General features: G+C 42.8%; 1 protein-coding gene across 4 annotated transcripts in view; it reads left to right on the top strand.

The window, feature by feature from the left end:
- Positions 1 to 22696, top strand: part of stat2 (signal transducer and activator of transcription 2) — an 82736-nt gene that overhangs the window by 35124 nt on the left and 24916 nt on the right. For 2 of the 4 annotated variants that reach the window (XM_060920224.1, XM_060920221.1), the window contains exons 22-24: positions 7437 to 7491; positions 12477 to 12535; positions 13717 to 14016. In XM_060920224.1, coding sequence (XP_060776207.1) covers positions 7437 to 7491; positions 12477 to 12535; positions 13717 to 14016 — 414 coding nt within the window. Of the gene's footprint in view, positions 1 to 7436; positions 7492 to 12476; positions 12536 to 13716; positions 14017 to 21105; positions 21271 to 22210; positions 22312 to 22696 lie in introns of those variants that run through there. The other 2 variants (XM_060920222.1, XM_060920223.1) reach the window with 2 other exon arrangements.

Genomic DNA, 22696 nt, shown 5'->3' with positions numbered 1-22696 from the left:
ACTCGTCTCTCGTCCTGAGTGGCAGTGCTCTGAAGGTCCGCTAGCTGTAAACAAGGGGTAGAAACCTGAGGAAAGGCAAGGTTAGAGAGTGAACTGGAAGCCGAGGCTGCACACTTAGCTGCCGCATCCGCCCTGGCATTCCCTTGAGACACAAGATCAGTATTGTTAGTATGGGCAGCACACTTACACACAGCAATGGCTCTAGGGAGTAGAATAGCATCCAACAACTCGGAGACCAGTTTATGATGTGCAATGGGAAATCCTGTGCCAGTGAGAAAATTTCTGTTTCCAAATGGTGCCAAAATCGTGCACAACGCCAAATGCATACCTACTATCCATAAAAATATTGACGGATTGCCCTGCCGCCAATTTGCATGCCTCAATGAGGGCACAGAGCTCTGCAGCCTGCGCTGACAGGTTCGAGGGCAGACGTGACGCCTTGAGGACCTCATGATCTGAGACTACGGCAAAACCTACTTTGTTCTTTCCCGTCTCTGGGTCTCTGGAGGCTGAACCATCCACATAGAGGATCATGTCTGGATTTTCCAAAGGGTCGCTCTTTAAGTCTGCCCTGGGAGAACAAAAATCGTTAGTGAGGGCAACGCAGTCATGTGGCTCTCCATCGTCCTCTGTAGGGAGAAGAGAGGCAGGATTCAGAACAGTACAATGTTTCACAGTGATGTTAGGCATATCAAGTATGACTGTGTTATACTTCAACCATCTCTGTGCTGACAAATGTGACGTCTTTTTCTCCAACAGAAGCAGGGAGATAGCATGTGGGATCAAAAGGGTGAGGTTAGAATACCCCACAATATTTCTGGAGGCAGTTACCGCCTTTTCAGCTGAGCAACTGCACGCAGGCAAACAGGAAGTCCAGCCGCCACTGGATCCAGCCTGCTGGAGAAGTAAGCTACAGGTCTCAATCTATCCCTGTGTTTCTGCAAAAGAACAGGGGTCATAAAACCCTTCTTTTCATCGACAGTTTGAACAAATGGTTTATTGGGGTCAGGCAGTCCCAACGTGGGTGTGGTCTGCAGGGCGCCTTTTAGGGCCAGGAATGCTTCTTCAGCTTCTGGTGTCCATACGACAGGTCACGAAGCGGTGAGGGACGAACCGTGCACGAGCTCTCTCACTGGACTTTCCAGGATAGAATAATTTGGAATGAATGCTCTGCAATAGGAACACGTACCCAAAAATGACAAAACTTGTTTCACAGTGATCGGCTTGGGAATTTTCTGAATAGCTGAGACTCTGTCCGCAGACAGCGTTTTTCCCTCTCCTGTGAGATCATGCCCCAAGAAATGCACCTTCTGTTTTGTAAACTGTAATTTTGTGAGGCTAGCCTTATGACCTTCCTTAGCGAGGTGTCGCAGTAGCGTTACGGTGTCATCCTCACATTGAGCTTTAGTTGGGGCACAAATCATTAAATCGTCAACATACTGCAGCAAAGCTGATCTTGGTGACAAAGTTAACGAAGCGAGGCTGTCTCTGAGGCACTGGTTGTATATGGTTGGGGACTCACAGTAACCCTGGCACAAACGAGTGAAAGTGTATGGACGACCATCATACATAAAGGCAAACCAGTACTGGCTGTCTTTATGTATAGGAATAGAAAAGAACGCATTTGCTAGATCCACCACTGAAAACCACTTACTGTCAGCGGGCACCTGGCCCAAAATGGTGTATGGGTTAGGGACGTCAGGTGCGCGTGGAACAACCGCAGCATTGACTGCTTGCAGATCTTGGACAAACCTCCACTCATCGGGCTGGGACGGTTTTCTTGCCTTCTTAACTGGAAAAATAGCAGTGCGCACTGGAGAGTCCGGGCAAGGGACAATTACACCTGCCTTCAGCAACGAATCAAAGACCGGTTTTATGCCTGTGATTGCTTCTGGTTTGAGTGGGTACTGGGTCTGTCTAGGGCTGAAATCTGATTTGGGGGTGATCACCACTGGTTCAGCATTCTTTATTAGGCCCACATCATGTTTACCCTTTGCCCAAACGGAATTTGGAACTCCCGCCAATTTGGGGTGCACCTCTGCTGGAGTTATGCCTGTGGAAACAGAGACAAACAGGCCACTATGGCCAGGGTCCCCAGGACCCTGGTCATCATTGGCTAATATTACGCTGCGCTTAACATGCGCGCACACACAGCCTGACTTTGATTGTAGACCCCAAGCCTTTGACAAAACAACACACTAGGGTCCTCTGTTCGGGACCATTCATTGCCATCGACTGCACACTTCCTGACCCACTTCCCCACGTCTTTCCAATGGGCGGCTCGCGGTTTTGCTAATGAGACATGGGGTATAGAATTAAAGATGTCAAAGAAATCATGTTGGCAGCAGTCAACCTCAGAGTCCTCAGTCATGAGGCCGTGTATAACATGTTTGAGAACACTGCAATGAGCATTGATGCAGCTGTTTGGACAACGAGTAAAATGGACCTGCACAGCACAATAATGTTTAGACCAATATGTAGTTTTGAGGGTCAGTCTTTCACGTGCGTGGGGGTCTGCAAACCAAGTCTTTTCAAACTCTACATCTTGCCCTTGGTGAACATGTGCTGTACAATGCAAATCTTCCTCTTTCATATAATCTGTCTCAACTGATGAGGTGTTCAAGCGTGCGAGCTGTACAAGGTGTTTTGGAGTTTGTGTGAGTTGATCTGAGCAGAGCCGCCAGACATACACATACAGGGGGCTTCCAAACCCATACTGCACACCGCACATTTCACTTACTTCAATAGTTAGCCCATCTGGAGTGGATATGAGATTTACTCCTAATTTGCACATTAAATCACGTGCTAACAAATTTACTGGGCATGTATGTGAGATGAGAAATGAGTGGGACATAACTATTCCTCCCTCGTTTTCACACGGGAGGTTGACTGAGAAAGTTTCGGTTACAGGTCGTCCTGAGATGCCCATTGTCTGAATAGAATTTGAGCTGAGCGGTGGGTCTACTGGAAGTACCCCATGTTGTATCACTGAGTGTCCTGCTCCAGAATCTACTAAAAAGGTTAACATGTGCCCACACACGGTGAGGGGCATACAAGGGAGTTTAGAAAAGGGAGTAGTTGTGTATTTTAACAAACTTAATGCAACTTCAGGTGTATCTATCTGGACTGGTGTATCGGGCGTTTCTGTGTAGTCTTGCTGTTGCATGCAGGTGCTGCTACTAATGTGTTTAACGTTATATGAATGCTCCTGTCTGTGTATCATCAGGTGTGTGTGTGTGTGTGTTACCTCCCCTGTTCTCTGTGTGGGGCCCATTCCCGGAGTCCGCCTGTCAGTCTGCTTTGCTGTACTCCTCTCAGTGCTTCTGGCTGCTTCTGTGGAGACAATTTCAAGCAATGTGTCCCTTCTGATTGCAGTTGTAGCAGGTTGCACCCTTTATCCAGGACGAGTAACTCCAGGTCGTCCTGTCTCGGCCCCTACTTCGACCTCTTCCTCCTTGTCCAGGCTGAACAGTCTGGAAAAGAGTGAGAGTGGTGGCGTGTAGGTCTTGGTCTCTTTGTGCCAACTTTGTCTTCTCCTTCTCTTTCAGCAGCTGTTCTGCATGCACAGCGTACTGCTCGATCTTGGTGAGACTGGTGGTTTCCCACAGGAGACAGAGCTGCTTTACTAACTTGGCCACTGCTGGATTCACACCGCTCATGAAACTGTTCCGCAGGTGCGCTTCCCAGACCTCAGGAGTGCCTTCCACTCCAGCCAGGGTCGCGGGTCTGGTCAGGCCACTGTGTTTCTCATGCACGGCGGTGAGACGTGCGAGAAACGCTGACACCCCTTCTCCATCTTCTTGCTTACACATACTGATCTTAGTCATGTCTATGTTCAAAGGAAAAGCACTGTCCAGACGAGCACAGAGAGCAGTGATGGTATCTCTATACTCACTGTTGCCAGCTGCGCTCCAGTCTGGTGTAGTTATTTGCTGGTCAGCTTCCGGCCACTCTTTGGAAGCTTTGTTCCAATCTATACCCATCTTGATCATGAGTAGGCGGTGAAGTTCATGGGTGGTTGGTCGGAATTCTCTGCAGAATATCAACAGCTCATTACCAAATCTCTTTCCTCCTACCTCTCTCACGTTGGGAAGAGAAGCCATGCTTTCCTTCATGTCAGCTGTCATCCATGGTCTGTGTACTAAAAGCTCCAGCCACTTCCATCACTGGAAGATGAAGGACTTCAGACTTTAGATTATGGCCTTGTGGACCCACTGGTGAGCACGTGGTCAGGTCCAGGAGAGTGTCTTTTCCATCGCCATATGCAAGACCGGATCTCGTGTGTGATGGAGAAGCGAGGCGAGGCGCTGACGCTGGAGGCGGCTGGTAGGCTGGAGGAGATTCCAGAGGCTCAGTTTTTTTCTTTGTCTCGACTTCTCCCCTTCTCTGTGGGTGAGGCGCTTGTGGGAACGATGCTCCACCTTGCTGAGGAGGCAGTGTGTGTCGGGGTGGTGAGGCAGACTCCAGGTCAGGGTCCATCTGAAATTTCAAACACTGAGAAGAGGGTGAGAGCCCTGCCTGTCGTTTCTCTCTTAAGTGTTTCTTCTTTCCATGCAGAAAACGCCCTCCAGTCCCCTAAGAACTTAACATTATCTGCAGGCTCTTCTTTTTCCTTCTGTTTCAACTTTTCTTCTAACTGTCCTATCTGCCTGGGACTAAAACTGCCCTTTTCAAGGAATCCTAGGTCCTTTACCCATATGTCAGACTGTGCCAAACAATCCTCGCCATACGAGGTTTTCATAAACTGGATGTTTGGGTTGTCATAGGAACACCCACTTCTTATTATAGCACATGTAGTCTCAGGGCCAATTTATGCTGACAACCCAGTCCTCGCAGAAGGCGTCGCAGATGGCGTCTGCAACCCCCCCCCCTTCGCAGACGCTCTGCGCGCACCTCCCAAAAATTGTGACCACCGCAGACAGCCTCGCAGACAAGAGGGCTCTGATTGGTCCAGTCTGCATCCGCTGTACACGCACTTCCGCTTCCCTACTTTCCCGGTTTGGTTTGTTTTCACAACCGTCATTTTTAAAAACACGAGCGAAGATGGAGCAGCACGAAGAGCAGTTGATCGAGGAAGTGAGGAAGTACGTACATCCTATACGACTCCAGTTCTAGTCATTATAAGGACAGCGAGGATAAACACTCCACTAACCACACCCACCAACTACTCCTAGCGATTTCGCAACGTTGTGGCGGTGAATAACATCGCGCACGCCTATTACTCCCCGCTCAACGATAAATTACAACTGTCTGCGAAAAGCTATCTGCGAAAGCCTTGTCGCAAGAGCATGCAGAGCCCTTCAGGCTTGCTTGCTTCTTCCTTTCCTTTCTCTAACTTGCTGCTTCTGTTCCCCATTGTACACTGTTATATTAATAGGCTGTGACAACAGCGGCTGAGTTTCTTTATCAGGATCACAAAAAGGACAGGTTGGACTATGTTCAAAAATGCGACACAATAATCCTTTAGGTTTGTTCTTATTAGTAAACAATTTATCTGAAATTTGCCTTAAACCAAAGTAGGTATCATTTAGCACAACAACCTCAAAGACAACTCGCGCATGTGTACAAAATCTGTTTCTCTGTTTCAGAATTTGGAAGAGGACAGTACTCTGTTCATTCATCAGTATTTTACATGTACACCGGTGTGCCTTTGCAACTTCGTGATCGAACCTCTCTATCCCGTTCCTCCGACAGGCCAGTTGTTCACACAGAACAAAGGGAGCAAGATTCAATTCTTTCCAGTTACGAATCGCTGAACGTGAGTCCGTCAAGACACACGCCCGTACTTCCTTCGCTCAAGTAGGTGAGCCGTTACCCAGTCGTCACTTAGGCGGATAATTCTCTTACACAACCCAATAAACTACTCGCAGTTTATTGTCTCAAAATTGTGTTTTATCCATTTTCTGCAAACGTATTGTTGGCATCACAGCTTAACAGTCCTCCTGGGCTCGGACAAACTTCTGTCCGTCTCTTATATCAGTCTTCCTTGACTGGGACAATCTCTGTCCATCTCTTATATCATTTTTTTAAATACTAGGACAAATCTCTGTCCATTTCTTGTATCATCCTTTAAATGCTGTTTCCACTAATTTTTACACAAGAATGCAAAGTTATCACCTACTGGTTCGGTGAGCCCTGATAGCCTGGGGTCTCCTCCGAGTTCTCAGCTCCGCACCGTAGCCTTGGGAGTGTTCCGTCGTCCGAGGATCAGACGCATAGGGCCCACCCAGGGACGCCAAATTGTAATGGAAATTTCTAATAAACACTTCAGAACGCTTAGCAGTCGTCTTTTCAGTTATTTATTATAGTAAATCATGCAAAGGAATAAAGGAAAGAAAGAAAATTAAAGCAGAGCATCACCTCTAGTGATGTGAGAGTACGTGCGCGCTCTCCGAGTTGCGTTTTAGTGGCTGCTATCTATTATACTCTAAAAGCATTTGATTACTGCTTGCATCTTCACGTGATTGGCTCAAGATTTTCTATGAAGGTTCGTTAAAGCGTGCACCTGGCGTGCTCTGGCATGTGCAGGCAGATGCGTAGTTATGAGAACTCGGGCACCCTGCTTATCACCAAGGCCACAGAAAAGCGATTACAGCATGTGGAAAAACATCTCTTCTCAGTAACTAAGCCACTTTAGCTCAGCATACAGAAACACAGAGAATAATAATGTTCATCCATTACATTTCCCTCACAGAACGAAGCATCTTTTTGGACTGATTTTTAATTCTGATTTGATCAGTTACACTTGCCATGATGACATGTTTTCTGACTGTTTAACATGTTTATTAGAAGATACTAGTAGTTATACCTAGTTGTTTTACTGTTCATCATGATGAAATAAACACCAAACACATATGAGTGTTATAACTTTATTTCTATCAATCAGTAATCAAACAATGGCAAAACAAGTTGAAATATTTTATTGCATACTCTATAATATACATCCAGATTGCTTTTTATGCAAATTACTTACCCAGTCAACCTGCAAAAAAGCAGGGCAACTGATACATGCATGCGGGCAAGTAAATTTTGGGGGTTGGTTGCCCTGAGGGCAAGAAGTTAATTTCGACCCCTGATACAGCTCAGGAGGAGGGAGGGTGTGAACCACGTCCCAAGTTACTTTGGGGGGTGGAAGCAAGGAAAATGATAAATTCTTATTTCTGATTGGTCCCTGGGGTTTGCTGACATCCCATACTTCTAGTGTAGCCCCGCCCACTTTTATCCAGCCAGTAGAAAACATTAAATTACAAATGGCAGCGTGCAACTTTCTTTTACGGTGAACAATAAACTCGGGGCAGAAGCTGAAAGTTAGAAGTTGGCTCTATAAGGTTCTAATCGAGTTTTATGACTTGTATGGGAATATTTTTCTCTCTGTTGATTTTGTTTTTGGTGTGTGTGTGTGTGTGTGTGTGTGTGTGTGTGTGTGTGTTTTTCAGAGGAAAGTCCTTACATTAAATACATTAAAACCAAGCTGGTCTTCGTTTCGAAAGAGTAAGTATTTGTTCTGCAGCACTCAGTGGAAACACACTCATGCACTAATTATATAAGGAATAAAACCCTGTGTGTGTTGTGCATTAACAGGAAAATAATCAGTAGTGTTATTGTGTACGTCCTTGAAGTGGCTTATTTTCTAATAACTGTATGTACTATAAATCAAATGTTTTATTCCTCTTGTATTGCAGCAGTTTGCCAACAATTACAGTGTTTTACATATTTATTAAAGAATGACACGTTTTATCTGTTTATAGTTGCGTTTAAATAAGTTAGTCCCTGTTGTCGTTTGTGTTACAGCAGCTATAAACAGCCGTTCACTCACCAGCCTCTCGGTGTTCTCTCTCGATGTTAATAAGACATGAAATTCACCAAATGAAGAAACCCCAAAGCGTAAACCTGTGTGTCGTGCAGACATTGGAAGACTCGGTTGCGGTTTTAGCTCTGACTGTGAGAAAGTGCTGACGCTGGAGACTCGTTCCATAAACGCACACTTTTTTTTTTTTTTTTTCAATCTGTTTATCAGATGGAGTTATTAGTGTTGAATAAACTAAACGGAATATTTGTGTGTTTTGGAAACTACCTTAAAAACATCTAACGACAGTTAGTTTCCTTTGTGTCATCACTGCTGTCATCCACAAGGGGGCAGGCAAACTAACCCTAACCCAAACATTCCTGTCCTACAAGTGTTGCACCTTTTCATCCAATTAATTAATGTATTTTTTTCAAACTGTTGGTTTTTGCCATGAGTACTTTCACATAGAGTGCGTGGATTACGCAGCAAAAATCAACATTTTTTTTTTCCCCACAGTGAGGTCAGGGTTTTTTCCCTCCTGCTTCGTATGTTGCGGTGAGCCTCTTCTATGGTCTGGTGTTCCTCACATCCTAGAGCTGAGTGACTGTTTACCCGTGAACACAACCCCATGAGCGAGTGCTGCTTTTTTTTTTCTTTTTTTGCCCAGAATCCTGTCTCTCAGCTTCAACTCTTTAATGAGATTATGAAACTCTGTCTGTTATCATCTCCGTTCCAACACCCGGTGAACCAAATACTGTCTCGTTCTTGAGAGCATGTCTATTATTGTTATTATTTATTATTATTATCTATTATTATTATCTTTACCACAACTAGACGAACCCATCATTCACTCAGGACTTTAATGACCGTCACGGCATGAAATAGAATGCAAAATATTAAAACCTTTGCATTGGACTCTGTGTGAAATGTCTTGCATGAGTTTTTCACACTGCATTTTTGTGTCGTAACCGGTGTGTAAAGGCCTTAACACCAGCAACATGCCAGCGTCTCATCAAAATGTTTACACCGCCCTCATGGGTGTGGTCATAAAGAGAGTCTCAGGGCTGTGAAAAATCCGCGGAATTCCGCAAATTTGGCCGCCAAAAATATCATTTTAATAAATCATCTAATTTTGCAATAAAAATTGGGGGAGGTTTCTTTTGCGACAATAACAGACCAGTTTACGGCATTTGCGCCATGCTTACAAACCACGGCGCAAATCTTGTGCTCTTTAAACACGCTTTCGATATCAACGGTTTTGAAAAGGAGAATTTTGCGGTATGTCTGTGTCATGGAGGGACATCGTTCAGAGGGAGGACTGTGAGACCGACGATGTCAAAAACATTTGACAAGGAAAAACGGCATCAAAATCCATGGAATTGGCGATGGCTGGAGTTTAAAGTCGGTAGTGAATATCTCCATGAGCACATACGGAAGATAAAAGAACCGGGGAAAGCTTACTGCATCTTGTGCCATCAGGATGTGAAGTACGGTTCTGGTGGAAGAACGCATTTGGTTGACCATGTTAAAGGAAAAAAACATGCGGAACTGGTGAAATTGAAGCTGTCGAACTATAGATTACCAGGTAGACCATCTTGTTCACATTTATATATCCAATTTATAATAATAATAAACAGTTCAAATTAAATGGCATGGTTAAGAAAATATTTGCTTTCAGGAGATGTTTCAAATCTATCAATATACACAAAATCTGTTCAGCTTCTGGGGCCCTGCAGGCCCCTGGCTCCTGGGGGGCTGCTCCTCCCAGACCCCCTGTTAAAATGGTTTCCTCGGATTTTGTCATTTCTATTTCACAGCCCTGGAGTCTTAAATCCTGATCGTGGCTCTTGAGTTGGTCGGTCTGGTGGAGACGCCGTGGTTTTCAAATTGAGATTTTAATGTTACAGGGACAGATTGACCTCACAGTCCTCTGTTATCAGAGTTATTACGTGTGTGTAAACTAATGACGTTTTTGAATAAAAATTCGTTCTGTGCATATAAAGTTGAAAGAAATGTGAGGCTCCAAAAACAGCCAAGATATTATTTTACACATTTAAATCATGTGACAAAAAATATATAGGTTGTTTGTAACGTATATAGTATTATACATCCAGGACACTTTTTCGATGAAAGACGGTGGTGTAGTGGTTAGCGCTGTCGCCTCACAGCAAGAAGGTTCTGGGTTTGAGCCCAGCGGCCGGCGAGGGCCTTTCTGTGTGGAGTTTGCATGTTCTCCCCGTGTCCGCGTGGGTTTCCTCCGGGTGCTCCGGTTTTCTAGCCTGGCAAGCCAGACTAAATGTGAATATGTAGTCTGGCCTCACTCGTAGACATTTCCGAAGGGTGTGGGAGGAACAACCCGCTGTCTTTCAAACTGTCTCTGTGCGTATAGGCCAACGCTCTTACCAATCAGCGCAACAGTGACTGTGACGTAGTCAGAGCGACAGAAAGCAGTGGGGGAGACCTTGAAATAAATAATTTTCAAAATGCGTATTAATTAATAAACAGGTTCTAGATATTAAGAAGTTTGGAGATAATGACCACAAGTTTGGAGTCTGTACCACATACTTAACATACACTTATATTTTGTTCAAGTGTTTTCAAGGGTTTGCTTAAACTGTTTTTGAGAGTTTTTATTTAGTGGTGTTTGGTGAAATAATTTCCCTTAAATGTAAAATAACGGGAAAATAAGAAACAATCAAAAAGTAATGTTTCAAAGCTGTTTATTAATTCTTCGTACTGCACAAACTAGCCCCATCCTTTTGGCTACGAGCGGAGCCAGCTGGTAGATCAGACTTTTGCCATAGCCGGTCGGCAAAACAGCGAAAACGTCCTTCTTGAAAAGGAATGAGCGGAGAGCCTCTTCCTGCTCATGTTTCAACGAAAACTCCAAGTCTAATTCTTCTAAAACTGATTCCAAAGCGGAGTCAAACGTGCGCTGTTCACTAGCCGTAGCCATCTTTCCTGTTGCGGTTTCTCCAGTGTCGCGCAGCCTTGTCGTCACTCCTGCAAAAGCCCGCCCAAAGAATTCAAACAAAAACCTTGCGTTGTGATTGGCGGGCACGATTTGATGCCTGGGGTGTTTGTTTATATGGTGCGAGGCTAGACCCACTCGCTAGGCAAAAATATTTTTGGCCGCTAGGCGGGTGGGTCTAGTTTACTAGGCTACCGGTTTTCCCCACAGTCCAAAGACATGCAGTTAGGGTAACGTGGAGCGGCTTTGGACTGAAGTGCCCTTGAGCGAGGTACCGAACCCCTGACTGCTCCCCGGGCGCTCTGGTGTGGCTGCCCACTGCTCTGGGTGTGTGTGTGTGTGTTCACTGCTTCAGATGGGTTAAATGCAGAGGATGAATTTCACTGTGCTTGAGTGTGCATGTGACAAATAAAGGCGGCGGCTTCTTCTTCTAAAAACACGTGTTCTATTCCCTTCTAGCGGGTTTCATTCATTTGGTTTGATAGCATGCAATATTGTTAGCATATCGCTTATCCTACGTGTATTACGTCACGCTACCCAATGGAGAATGAGCGTTGAATGCGGGTTACAATACTGCACAATTGTCAAGATAACATGACGTCACACGTTGGAGATGTAAAACAATATTGGTTGGCTTTTTTTTTAGTGAGCAACTGGGACAGTTTATAAGCAAACATGGCTGCCAGGTTTGCTTCGTTAAATACAGAAGATTTTGAGAGAATTTTGAAAGAGAAAGACGCGTTGAACACCTGAAAGGAATGTGTATGGATGATAATAATAATAATAATAATAACATTGTCTGGCTTTTTTTCGTGGTCTGTCAGATATATTCCATTCAGCTACTTGTCTTCAACTTGTTCGGTATCGTGCTCGCTGAATGGAATCTGTCTGATAGACCATGAAAAAAAAGCCAGACAATATTATTTAATTATTTATGTCCGTACTATAATATAAATATGTGCTGACCTTTTTTTTTTTTTTTTTTTTTTTTTAAATATATAAAGAGCTCACAAACCCTTGACATTGAGAACCTGTTTTAAAACAAGCAGCAAACATTTAAACGCCAGAAATGTGAACAGATTAATCACATAGGTGAAATGTGCTGTTTTAGTGTTAATACACAATAATAATTTTTAAAAAATTGTGCTTTGAGACACCGTAGATTATATCATTTTAAATATTTTTTGCAGTGAAGATTGAGTTGAAGTGAACAAAAATAACACAAGAAGTTTCCTATTCGCCTGAAATGTCCATGGCCGCTTTTTTTTTTTTTTGATGATGCTGGATGAGCATAAAGGGCAACGTTTCCCCAGAAATGAACACGACACCTGATTTTATTGTCATCAAAAATCTTTTGGATCTCAGTTTTGGAATGTACCGTTGATCCGGTTATTATGGTAACTTTATCATCGGTGACTCGAAGGCGTGTCATCATGACACTGTGCCCTGATTCTCGATTATTGGTTGCCGTGGTTACATCGATCTTATTTATTGACTGTAAAAAGAATGTTATGATGTTAAAGCTAAATAACCAATTTAAAGAAATTATGCGAAGATTATTGCTTGCGCAGTGTTAACCTGCCAAACAGAGGCATAATCGTGAAAGAGAATCCAGCTGTGACTATTCTTATCGGCCGCTGAGATTGGCTATAATGTTGCCGTTGGTTGGCAAGAGCGGTTGCCATAGTAACCGTGTTACTGTGTGCTTGGTTGCAACAGGAATGGGTGTACAAGTGCGCCTGAAGGCCCAGCACCTGATCTGTGTGCTCAGCACAACGGTGAGTCCCGCCTTCCTGCCACCCCAACAACCAATCAGATCATCTGTCTCCTTCCTGTCATGGACGGGCTCATAACAGCATGCTGTTCTTCACGCATTGTTGATCTGGTCACATGTTCTTCATTTCACATGAATGGTGCCAGACTATAGAAATTAGAAATTCCTGGAATAAAAACCTTGTAATTTTTTCACCCAAGCGACATATCAGTCAGGCTCTGGTGTGAATTATGTTTCTGAAACCATTAACATGGAAAAAAAAGTCATAAATAATATCATGTACACATGCAGACAATGCAGAGTAACCGTAATGCAAGGGAGATGTTAGTAAAAGCAATAAATTCAAGATGTATTCAAGAATTACAAGGATTTTATTCCATGCATTTCTAATTTTCTATAATATTCTGTAAGAAAGCTGTGACGCTAAACCGACTTTCAGACCCTAGGGGGCACTAATCACCAATTTTGTGTGTGGTGGTTCAAAATAGGACAAATCGTGTGGAGAAACATTTCAAGTTACAAAATTACTTTCTGTTGAAAGTGAGATGTAAATTTTTAAGCTGATATTGGTTTAAGTTTTTAAAATGAGTAATATGTTAATATTTAATGTAGCAATATTGATGGAGGAAGTACATGACCTCCATCATAAGCCTAGGTCACAACCGGACGTACGATTTTTTGGCGTTTCCCAAATCGCTGCGTTTTTTTTTTTTGTCCATGGAGAAAGACGCACGTTGGCCGCAAGTTTGCCTTGCAACCTGAAAAAAATGTAAGCGCCCGTAGAGTTTGTTTGACATGACAAAGAACCTTTGCGGCCAGTCTATGGCTCGAAAATCAGCACGTCACACGCGCACCCTCCGTGCGTTTCTTGCGTTTTTTGCACGTAGACCGGCCAGTTGTGACCGAGGCAATACACATTTCTGAGGGGTTTTTTTTCTAAGGGTGCACAAACTTTTGCACTCAAATAAAGCATTTGACTAAATTTAAAAGTTAAGCTTAAAATTTTTAGCTAACGTTTTTTTTAATCGTAAACTGACATTAGCATAAATTTTAGCACCTTTTAATTAAAGTCGGTCATGCCCAGATTCACACCTTTTTTTTTTTTTTGGTAAAATCTTGTCTTTATAGTCTGTCACGTCCTCCTGTATTCCATACCAATATTTTCAATTTTCGTCTTTCTTTAAGAGCCCCCTTCACCTCCTGACGTGAACACCGATGTCATGCTGCGAGGCCTGGAAAGCTCCCCGATGCTCTCTGGCTACAGCGACAGTCCCACTCCTCCCAGCAGCGTTCCAGAAACTTCTCTCAGCGAAATTCCAGAAAATCTCCTGGAAACTCTGGACTTGGTTACAGATCCTTTCGCTGATGTTCCTCTGAAGGGCTCTCGCAGTCCTGGACCTCTACTGGACATCTTTGAGGCACTTTCCCCCGACACTTGTATGCCGACGCTGCAGGAGTTCCTTAACGACCCAAACCTCCTTGATGGTATGAATGTTTAACCTTTGATCACCTGATCAGATTATTCTCTCTATAGAAAAAAGCCTGTGCACTTTCTAATAGGTTTTACTTTCTAATGTTACGCTGTGGTTCTGGGACGTGACGCTACGCTACGTATCGGCTGCTGGGGGAAAAATCCGAGAACATCTATTACGATGTACATCAGCATTTTTTTTTTTCTTTACACCAGACAGTGCAGCTCAGATTGGTGAATAAACCCTGCTCATGTGTTTGTGTAATGAACAGGGATGTGTGGGCGGAGCTCCAAATAGAACATTCTTTTGATTAATCTGTGATCTTCAACAGTGTAGTGTCTGTCTCTCTTTTCTAATCTCTGTTTATAAGGCAACATCACCATTTTATCAATTCATACTCTGTGTATTCATTTAGTCCAGTATTAATTTTGATATGTGTAGTGTAATCATCCGGTGCTGTAAAACCTACTGCGCCAAGGATGAAGGGAGGGGGAGGTGGACGGTGCACTCGTGAACCACAGCTGTAGGTGTTGTGGGAAGCTGCTGATAATCAGATAGCCTCAAACACAACAGAGTCGAGAGGCTATCACACTCAACTTGGTCTGCAGTAACCCTGTAGATAAAAGCATACACAGTCATGTCGTGTACACTCGAGCAGTGTGTTTTGTGTGGTTTTGGATGAAACTTTGTTCGAGGTAATGTCATTAACCAAGGTTGCCCAAATCAAAACTCACCCAAAAATTTGTGCATTGGTCCAGAGAGACACCTTTTTCTTCACGCATTTCACACGTATTTCTGATTATCCACTCCAGAACCTCCCTTTCCCTCTCTTTTATTACATTTAATTCCCTTTTAAAATCCTTCCTGTGCCACAAGGCACATTGGGCGGCGCCAATCCCCACTTCTATACACAGTCGCTACATGCCACAATCCACCTTGCTTTTCTTTACCTACAAGTTATGACATGGAAAAAAAATCCCCAAAGCTGTAATTCATGAGCCGTATCATGCATCCGCATACAATCTGTCGGTCTCCGTTTGATCACAAAACAGTAAAGGTTTCCCGAATCAACATGTCAGCAACTTCAAATCAATCAGTATCAGTGCCCCGATTTTCTGAATTGAGCCGAAAAGTCCGTCTACTCCGCCGGCGCCGCCGTGATTGAAAATCACGTGATTGCATTCCTGTGCACTGATTGGCCAAAGCTCAAAACAGTGTTCGTGAACCATACGCGCCGTGCTGTCTTGTTTTACCTACAGACTTTGTGTCCACTTTGTTTAATTTCCGATCCTTCCATACCATGGCGTGGTGTGTTGTTGTGAGCCTTTAATCCCGTTTTCGTTACTCCTTTTGACAGTTCACATTTAAAACATCGATGTGTGGTTTCTTGCAGACGAATTCAACATCGCTCACCATGAATTCAACCAATCAGCACGCAGCAATGTATCGTGTGATTTCCAAAATGGCAGTGCCGGCAGAGTTTTGTTCTTCGTTGAAAAAAAAAAAATCAACCATTTGGATCAATATTATCAACTTGAATTGAACATGTTGGGCCGAGTAATCTTTATTGATTCATGATCAAAATAAGGTTGGTAGACTGGCCGCGGAGAGAGCAGTTTATGAAACGCAGGACTTCTAACACAGGAGCCCCTGGCTTTGGGATTTTTCCACGTCATAACTTGTAGGAAAATAAGACCGAGGAGGATTGTGTATTGGGCCATGTAGTGACTCTGCTTCTATAGCCCTCGGCCTCTCGACTGTTACATTGCCAGGGTTACGGTGGGGGGGCGGGTCCTCTGGTAACTGTGAGAGTTTGACTCCCTACTCGCATCTGTATTTTGGCACCTTGCCAGATGGCAGTAGGAAGCATTTTTATGATGGTCTTTCAGTGTGGGAAATAAGAACTTTTAAGCAGACTGTCACAGGACAGATGAGTCTGAAATGTTGTCTGTCCGTCCAAATTTCAGTCTGTCCAAAGGCCTGGAACAATGCGGCCGGGGAAGCTGAAGGGCTTTAGATGCCTGGAGATGCTTCTCGGCTATTTCCAGGCGCATTTCTGTGATCTTCAAAGGCCAAATTACACTCGATATTAGTTGCTCATTACACTACAAATTGAATATAATTTACAAGAAAATGTCAGAAGATTCAAGAAAAACATGCTTAAAGTTCTACTCAAGAAAACAGTCGCACACAGGTCAGTTCCAGGTCTAGAGAAAAGTCTGGGGGGCGCAAGGATGTTCCAGTTGGTTACAGCTTACTGGGACTTGTACGGTATATCAGTACTATAATAACACTCGTGAAACATTCTGTCAACAATGATCATTTTTATGCTGTTTATAATAAGTCTATAATAAATTTAGTAATTAACAATACAACTCTTTTTACATAATAGTTAAAATTTTGAGGACGAGATTCCAAGTAAGTTTGCAACAAAATGACTTTTAAAGTGACTCAGAACTAGACACGGTCATATCATCATTTGGCATTCAGACTAAAATCTGCCGCACTAGAGCTTAGAAAATAGAAGAAAACACCGTGAAAGAGACACCAATTGAAACCGCAAGAGTGAAAGTGATGATCATGCCGTTACCATGGGAACAGCCTTTTATGACTGTGTAAGTGGGCGCTCAGAGCTCCGACTCTGGTGGGACCGAGTAAGGGGACAAGTTTTATGTTTCATTTAATATAGGTAATTTTAAAAAACTATAATATTATTTGGCAGTGGGCACAGAGGAAAGTGTAAAGTATAAAGTTTCTGCCAATATGTTTATCATGCTTGTATGATAAACTCACGAAGATATTTATCTAAGTCCATGATGTACTCATTCTAAACCTGCCGAGCTTCGCTGAAGAAGTTCTCCACCCCAGAGGGCTAAAATACGATGGAAAAAACACTTTGTCAGGGTCCAAAACCTGTAGCAGTCTATTTTCTTTTAACGTTAGTGGTAATCCTACCCAGCTGATAAGTGTGGCGTGGAGTCAGGCCAGAATGCTCTCCTACTCACTGATGAGAGGTGATTTGTCATCGAGAGCGTCCGCGATCCGCCAGTCACAGGCTGTGTTACGACATAATGTATTCACCCAGTGTGCAATTTGGAAGAAATTTAGAAGTAGATTAGACCCATATCTTTACCATTTTTCATGGGTCATCCAGTCTGGTGCTTGTGAAATACAGACAGACACGAAAATTACAAGTCAATGTGCGCTGGTCTGGCCTTATTTCCCACACTGGTCTTTGGTATGTAAAACTCATGATCTCCCAGTCGAGAGGTGGACACGCTAACCACTAGGCCAACTTGTGGTATTTAGTAGCAAGTGAAATAAACAAGATCCTCTGCCCCTCCTCCTACTGAAAATGTTGACAGGATGGGGTGGGAGGAATCCCACCCATATCGACATCTCCGTACGTTTTAACTGCTTGTTGCTGCAGTTCCCATTTTGACCACTAGGTGTAATGCATGACTGTATGGAAATGAGTTGCGGTTGCTCTACCTGAACATCTGTCAAATAACATTTTTAAAATTATCAGTGAGTCAGAAGAGATGATTAGTATTTCACCAGAATTTAAAATGCCTAGAGCTGTGAATCAGGACTTGATGAAAAGTAAAAATTGTTGAACAGCTGATTAACAGTGAGGCTCTGAATCACTGGCACACACTGCATAGTGTGCTGTATACTCACTGCATAGTGTGCTATATACTCACTGCATAGTGTGCTATATACTCACTGCATAGTGTGCTATATACTCACTGCATAGTGTGCTATATACTCACTGCATAGTGTGCTATATACTCACTACTATATACTCACTGCATAGGGTACTATATGTGACCCCTCACTGAATCCAGGGACACATGTCGGCCGAAACGAATCCGAGATAATCGCAAAAGAAGCATTTTTTTTCGAAATTTGTGATTTTTGTTTTTTTCCATCATGTGCAAGTTGAGCTCTTGAAGAATGCAATCAGTATTTCAGATAATAGATTGTTTTGTTGGAAAAGCATACATTTTTTGTTGCAAATTGTCTCGTTTTTGTCAGGACTGTAGCCTGCTGGGGGGTGTGGGTAAATTACCATATGGGCCATTCACATGATGATTTAAGTCTTTTGTTTTTTTTTTCCGCGAATCAGCTGTATGATGCGAGCTGAGCGCGTGGCTACTTAACTGCATACAGGCGTGTGATTTCAGTATGGAATGAGTTACTAAACAGAGCGCAGAGGAGCTGAAACACCGCGAAGCAAACAGACACACGGTATTTACATCGGAGATCACCATTTCTAGCAAAAAAAAACGCAACCTCGTTTTCCAGATTGAATGGAATACTTGAATGATCGGATGATACACGGACCGTTCTAGGATTACATTCCATCGGAGGCATTGGTGTGTGCAAGGCGCCGTTTCTCTTTCTGATGGGGTGAGTTTATTAATCTAAGGCTGTGTGGTTATTTTTGCATGTAACGGAGAGTGTTGTGGTTTGGTTAAGCCTAGGTCACAACCGGACGTACGATTTTTTGCCCGTGTGATTTTTGGCGTTTCCCAAATCGCTGCGTTTTTTTTTTTTTTTTCACGGAGAAAGACGCGCGTTGGCCGTAAGTTTGTCTTGCAACCTGAAAAAACCGTAAGCGCCCGTAGAGTTTGTTTGACATGACAAAGAACCTCTGCGGCCGGTCTGCGGCTCGAAAATCAGCATGTCACACGCGCGCTCTCGTGCGTTTCACACGCGCGCTCTCCGTGCGTTTCTTGCGTTTTTTGCATGTAGACCGGCTGTAGGAGCGCGTACTGTACGGCCGGTTGTGACCGAGGCTTTACATGAAACTAGCGTTGTGTTAGTTGTGTCATCATCGTGCTATCTTTCTTTCTTACGGTGTGAGTAATTTTTCAACCACAAAACGTTAAAGTATACTTTAGGACTTATTTTTGTACTTCATAATTGTGTTGGGCATACTTTGCATGGAAGGAAAATTGACGTGGTGATCTTTGTATACATGAAAGTAGTATCGTGCTAGCTCGTAGGGGGTAGGGCTTTCCTTAATATCATGCAAATGAGCAGCATTATGTGCCCGCCCTGCACCCAGAGTAGCTGAGATGGAAAACTTTGAGGGTGATTTTCTCCCTTTCCTATTTTAAGAAGTATACACTTTCAAAAGGCCACACATTCTTCAAATATTGTCAGATCTCCACATGGAAGGCATCATTGGAAAGCTTAGAAACTGTACTTTCTGAATCTGTCAATAACCCAAAATGCCCCCGGGCCGACATGTGTCCCTGGATTCTGTGATCTGCCACATATACTCACTGCATAGGGTATAACTGGCACTGTAAACCCTATGTCATGCATTATATGCTTACTGTGCCTAAATTCTGGCACACTTTTTTTTTTTTTTCCCCCCACATTTTCCACAACGTGCAACTAAAATGGGTTTAATTGGGAAAATCTTGCATAAGTGTTCACCCCCTGTTGCTGTTAAACACAAATTAGTTCAGGTGTATTGCAACCAATTACCATCAGGAGTGGCATGAGCAGAATTGCCCTTTGTGCAATTAAAGTGTCGCATAAGCTCGAAATAAGTACATCCGTCCCTAAGATCTAACTAATCCAGAACTTTGTGACCTCAACACACAGCATTATAAAGACCAAGGAGTGAGCCAAACCACGTTCTGGAAAAGTATCCATCAGGGTTTGGTTATAAATAACATCCCAAACTTTAAACATTCCTTAGTGTGACATTTATTCCATGATTAAAAAATAGAAAGAATACCACACAACTGCGACTCCGCCTCCAGGAAACCGTCTACCAGAAACCAGTGAGCGGGTAAAGAGAAGCGGGATTAGTCCATGAAGTAACCAGGGGGCCAAGTGTAAGCGCAAACATGAAGCACTCCACTGAGCTGGTCTTTATGGAAGAACACAGAACTTTGTGTCCTGAAAGTGCTAAAACCTTCACGTAATCACTGGATGAAGCATGAAGGTGGTAGCATCAGGTTGAGCTACACCACACACACACACACACACACACACACACACACACACACACACAGACAGTCTCTTGGCTGTTTAGTAACAGTATAGTAACCTTAGGACCTCATACAGCAACTGTATTAACCCTACCCCAGTTATAGTAACTACACTGTAACCATAGTAACCATACTGCCCAGTGTAAAAGCTCCATCAGTGTAAATTTGATGTAGATGAAACGCTGACGTGGCTGTAACGTGTCCCAGATTCACTTCTTAAACATCTCATTCTCATTATCTCTAGCCACTTTATCCTGTTCTACAGGGTCGCATGATTTCATTTTACGTTTCTGTGTTTTTTGATGAAATGCAAAAAGCAGCACAGAATTTTGTGACTGCATCACTGTCCTATGTCTCTCTCTAGTTTACATCCTTTTTTAACCCCATATTCATATTTTTTTCTTATTTTTTCACGCTTACTCTTTTTTTTCTTCATCCCTTTGTTTGATTTTGTTTCTCTTTCTCTGACTTTTCTAATCTTTTTTTTTTTCTTTGTCATTTTTTATTCTCTAACATGTTCAGTTTTCTGCCTTCCAGATTTTTTTCCAACCCCCCCCCCCCCCCCCCCCCCTTTCATTTTGGTTTTAAACATTTTTTTTTTTAAATTTTTTTTTCCTTTGTACTTCGTGTCATCTTTTTTCTTTCTATTTCTTTTCTGTCTTTCCCCTTTTTTGTTTCATGGAGTTCCATTACTTTGTAAAGCGTCCTTGGGCTGGTGAAAAGCACTATATAAATTAAACATTGGGATTTTTTCCCCTGAATTTTCCTTTTGTTTTTCATTTTTCTGTCTTTGTACAGTCCTTCCTTCTAGAAATGTAAATCTAGTTTTGTCAGTTTTAATGCAGTTAAATTCAGATTTACTCACAGTGTAAAATCCACATCAGGCTGTTTCTTTACTGAACTCCCCAAGTCTTACTTCTGAACAGCTTCTTCTTTATGGTGATCTCCTCTTGGCTCACCGTTTCACCCTGAACTCACTTCATCTCTATGAAGTGACAATAATTAGTTAAAGTCAAGGTTTTGAGTGTAGATGCTGGTTGATTATGAGGTTGATGTGAGATTTGACCTCCAGTTTTATTTCATTACAGAAGGAGAAATGCAGAAATCTGACATTCTGTCAGCTGGCAAAGCACTTTATAAAATTTAAAATATGAAATGAAAAGTACTAGAAAGCGCTGTATAAATAATCACTGATTAATGGATTATAACGTATCAATTGTCTCATTAAAAAAAATAAATTTTTAATGAATAAATGGAGTCTGATGATTGTCTGATGTGACTCGATGTCCTACTTCCTGTAAATGTTTTCTGCACACTGAGTGTCTCATCTCATCTCATTATCTCTAGCCGCTTTATCCTTCTACAGGGTCGCAGGCGAGCTGGAGCCTATCCCAGCTGACTATGGGCGAAAGGTGGGGTTCACCCTGGACAAGTCGCCAGGTCATCACAGGGCTGACACATAGACACAGACAACCATTCACACTCACATTCACACCTACGGTCAATTTAGAGTCACCAGTTAACCTAACCTGCATGTCTTTGGACTGTGGGGGAAACCGGAGCACCCGGAGGAAACCCACGCGGACACGGGGAGAACATGCAAACTCCGCACAGAAAGGCCCTCGCCGGCCCCGGGGCTCGAACCCAGGACCTTCTTGCTGTGAGGCGACAGCGCTAACCACTACACCACCGTGCCGCCCCACACTGAGTGTAAATGCAAAAATAAAAACGCTTTGAACAATTTTACATCCAAATGAATAAGATGTGATCATGTAATGTACTGGAGGAGGAGGAGGATTTTATGTCCGATGTGTTTTTTTTTTTTTTTTTTTCACCTCCTTATTTGTCCAAGCCAGAGATGGAGAGATGCACACAGTTGTTTGTTTGTTTTTCCCCAATTCTGTGTAATGTTTTGAATGGTATTTTTCACCCTGGTATATGACCATCTGTTTTTCTTCTTTGAGATGGAGAGGAAAAAAAAAATCAGTATAGAAGTCAGCCTTCAGTAAACACTTAACCTTTGTAAGAGAACACGCAGTGTGTAAGATGCATGATGTCCTCATAATCTGCACTTTGTGTGTGTGTGTTTGTGTGTGTGTGTGGTCAGAACATGGCCCAGCTTATCAGAGAGCAGACATTCATATTGCAACTTTTCGTGTGTGTGTGTGTGTGTGTGTGTGTTGTAATGTGCAGGATACAAGTTCACATTAAGAGGAAATGACCTCATCCATCAAGACATTCGGAGCATCCTGTTTCAGACAAATAAAAAAAATTAAATAACAGACAAGTTCCATGATGTAGTTTAATATATAAATTCCATAAACACTCATTCATAAATAATGCCTGTGCTTATTTCTAGCAGGCTGTAATATTGCTAATAATCACTTCATAAACTCTAATAATGCTTCACACAGTTAATAAGTAATACAAATAATGGCTTGTGAATAACTTTTATTCAACTGTGATATTTATTACCAAATACAAATAGTGTGTTTATAACATTAACATTTTAAAATGTCGTCACTGAGTGTGTCCACTAAAGTGATCGTGACGTTATTCCTCATTATGAGTCATCTGTAAGACACTAATTATTTACACAGGGTCAAAATTATACATACAGGGTCAAAAATATACATATGCTCACTTAGATTATTCAGAGGTGCTGAAACTTCCAAAATG

Source organism: Neoarius graeffei, chromosome 4 (genome assembly GCF_027579695.1).
Source record: "Neoarius graeffei isolate fNeoGra1 chromosome 4, fNeoGra1.pri, whole genome shotgun sequence".
In the NCBI taxonomy this organism is placed as follows: domain Eukaryota; kingdom Metazoa; phylum Chordata; class Actinopteri; order Siluriformes; family Ariidae; genus Neoarius; species Neoarius graeffei.
This window is presented reverse-complemented; position numbering and strand designations above follow the sequence as displayed.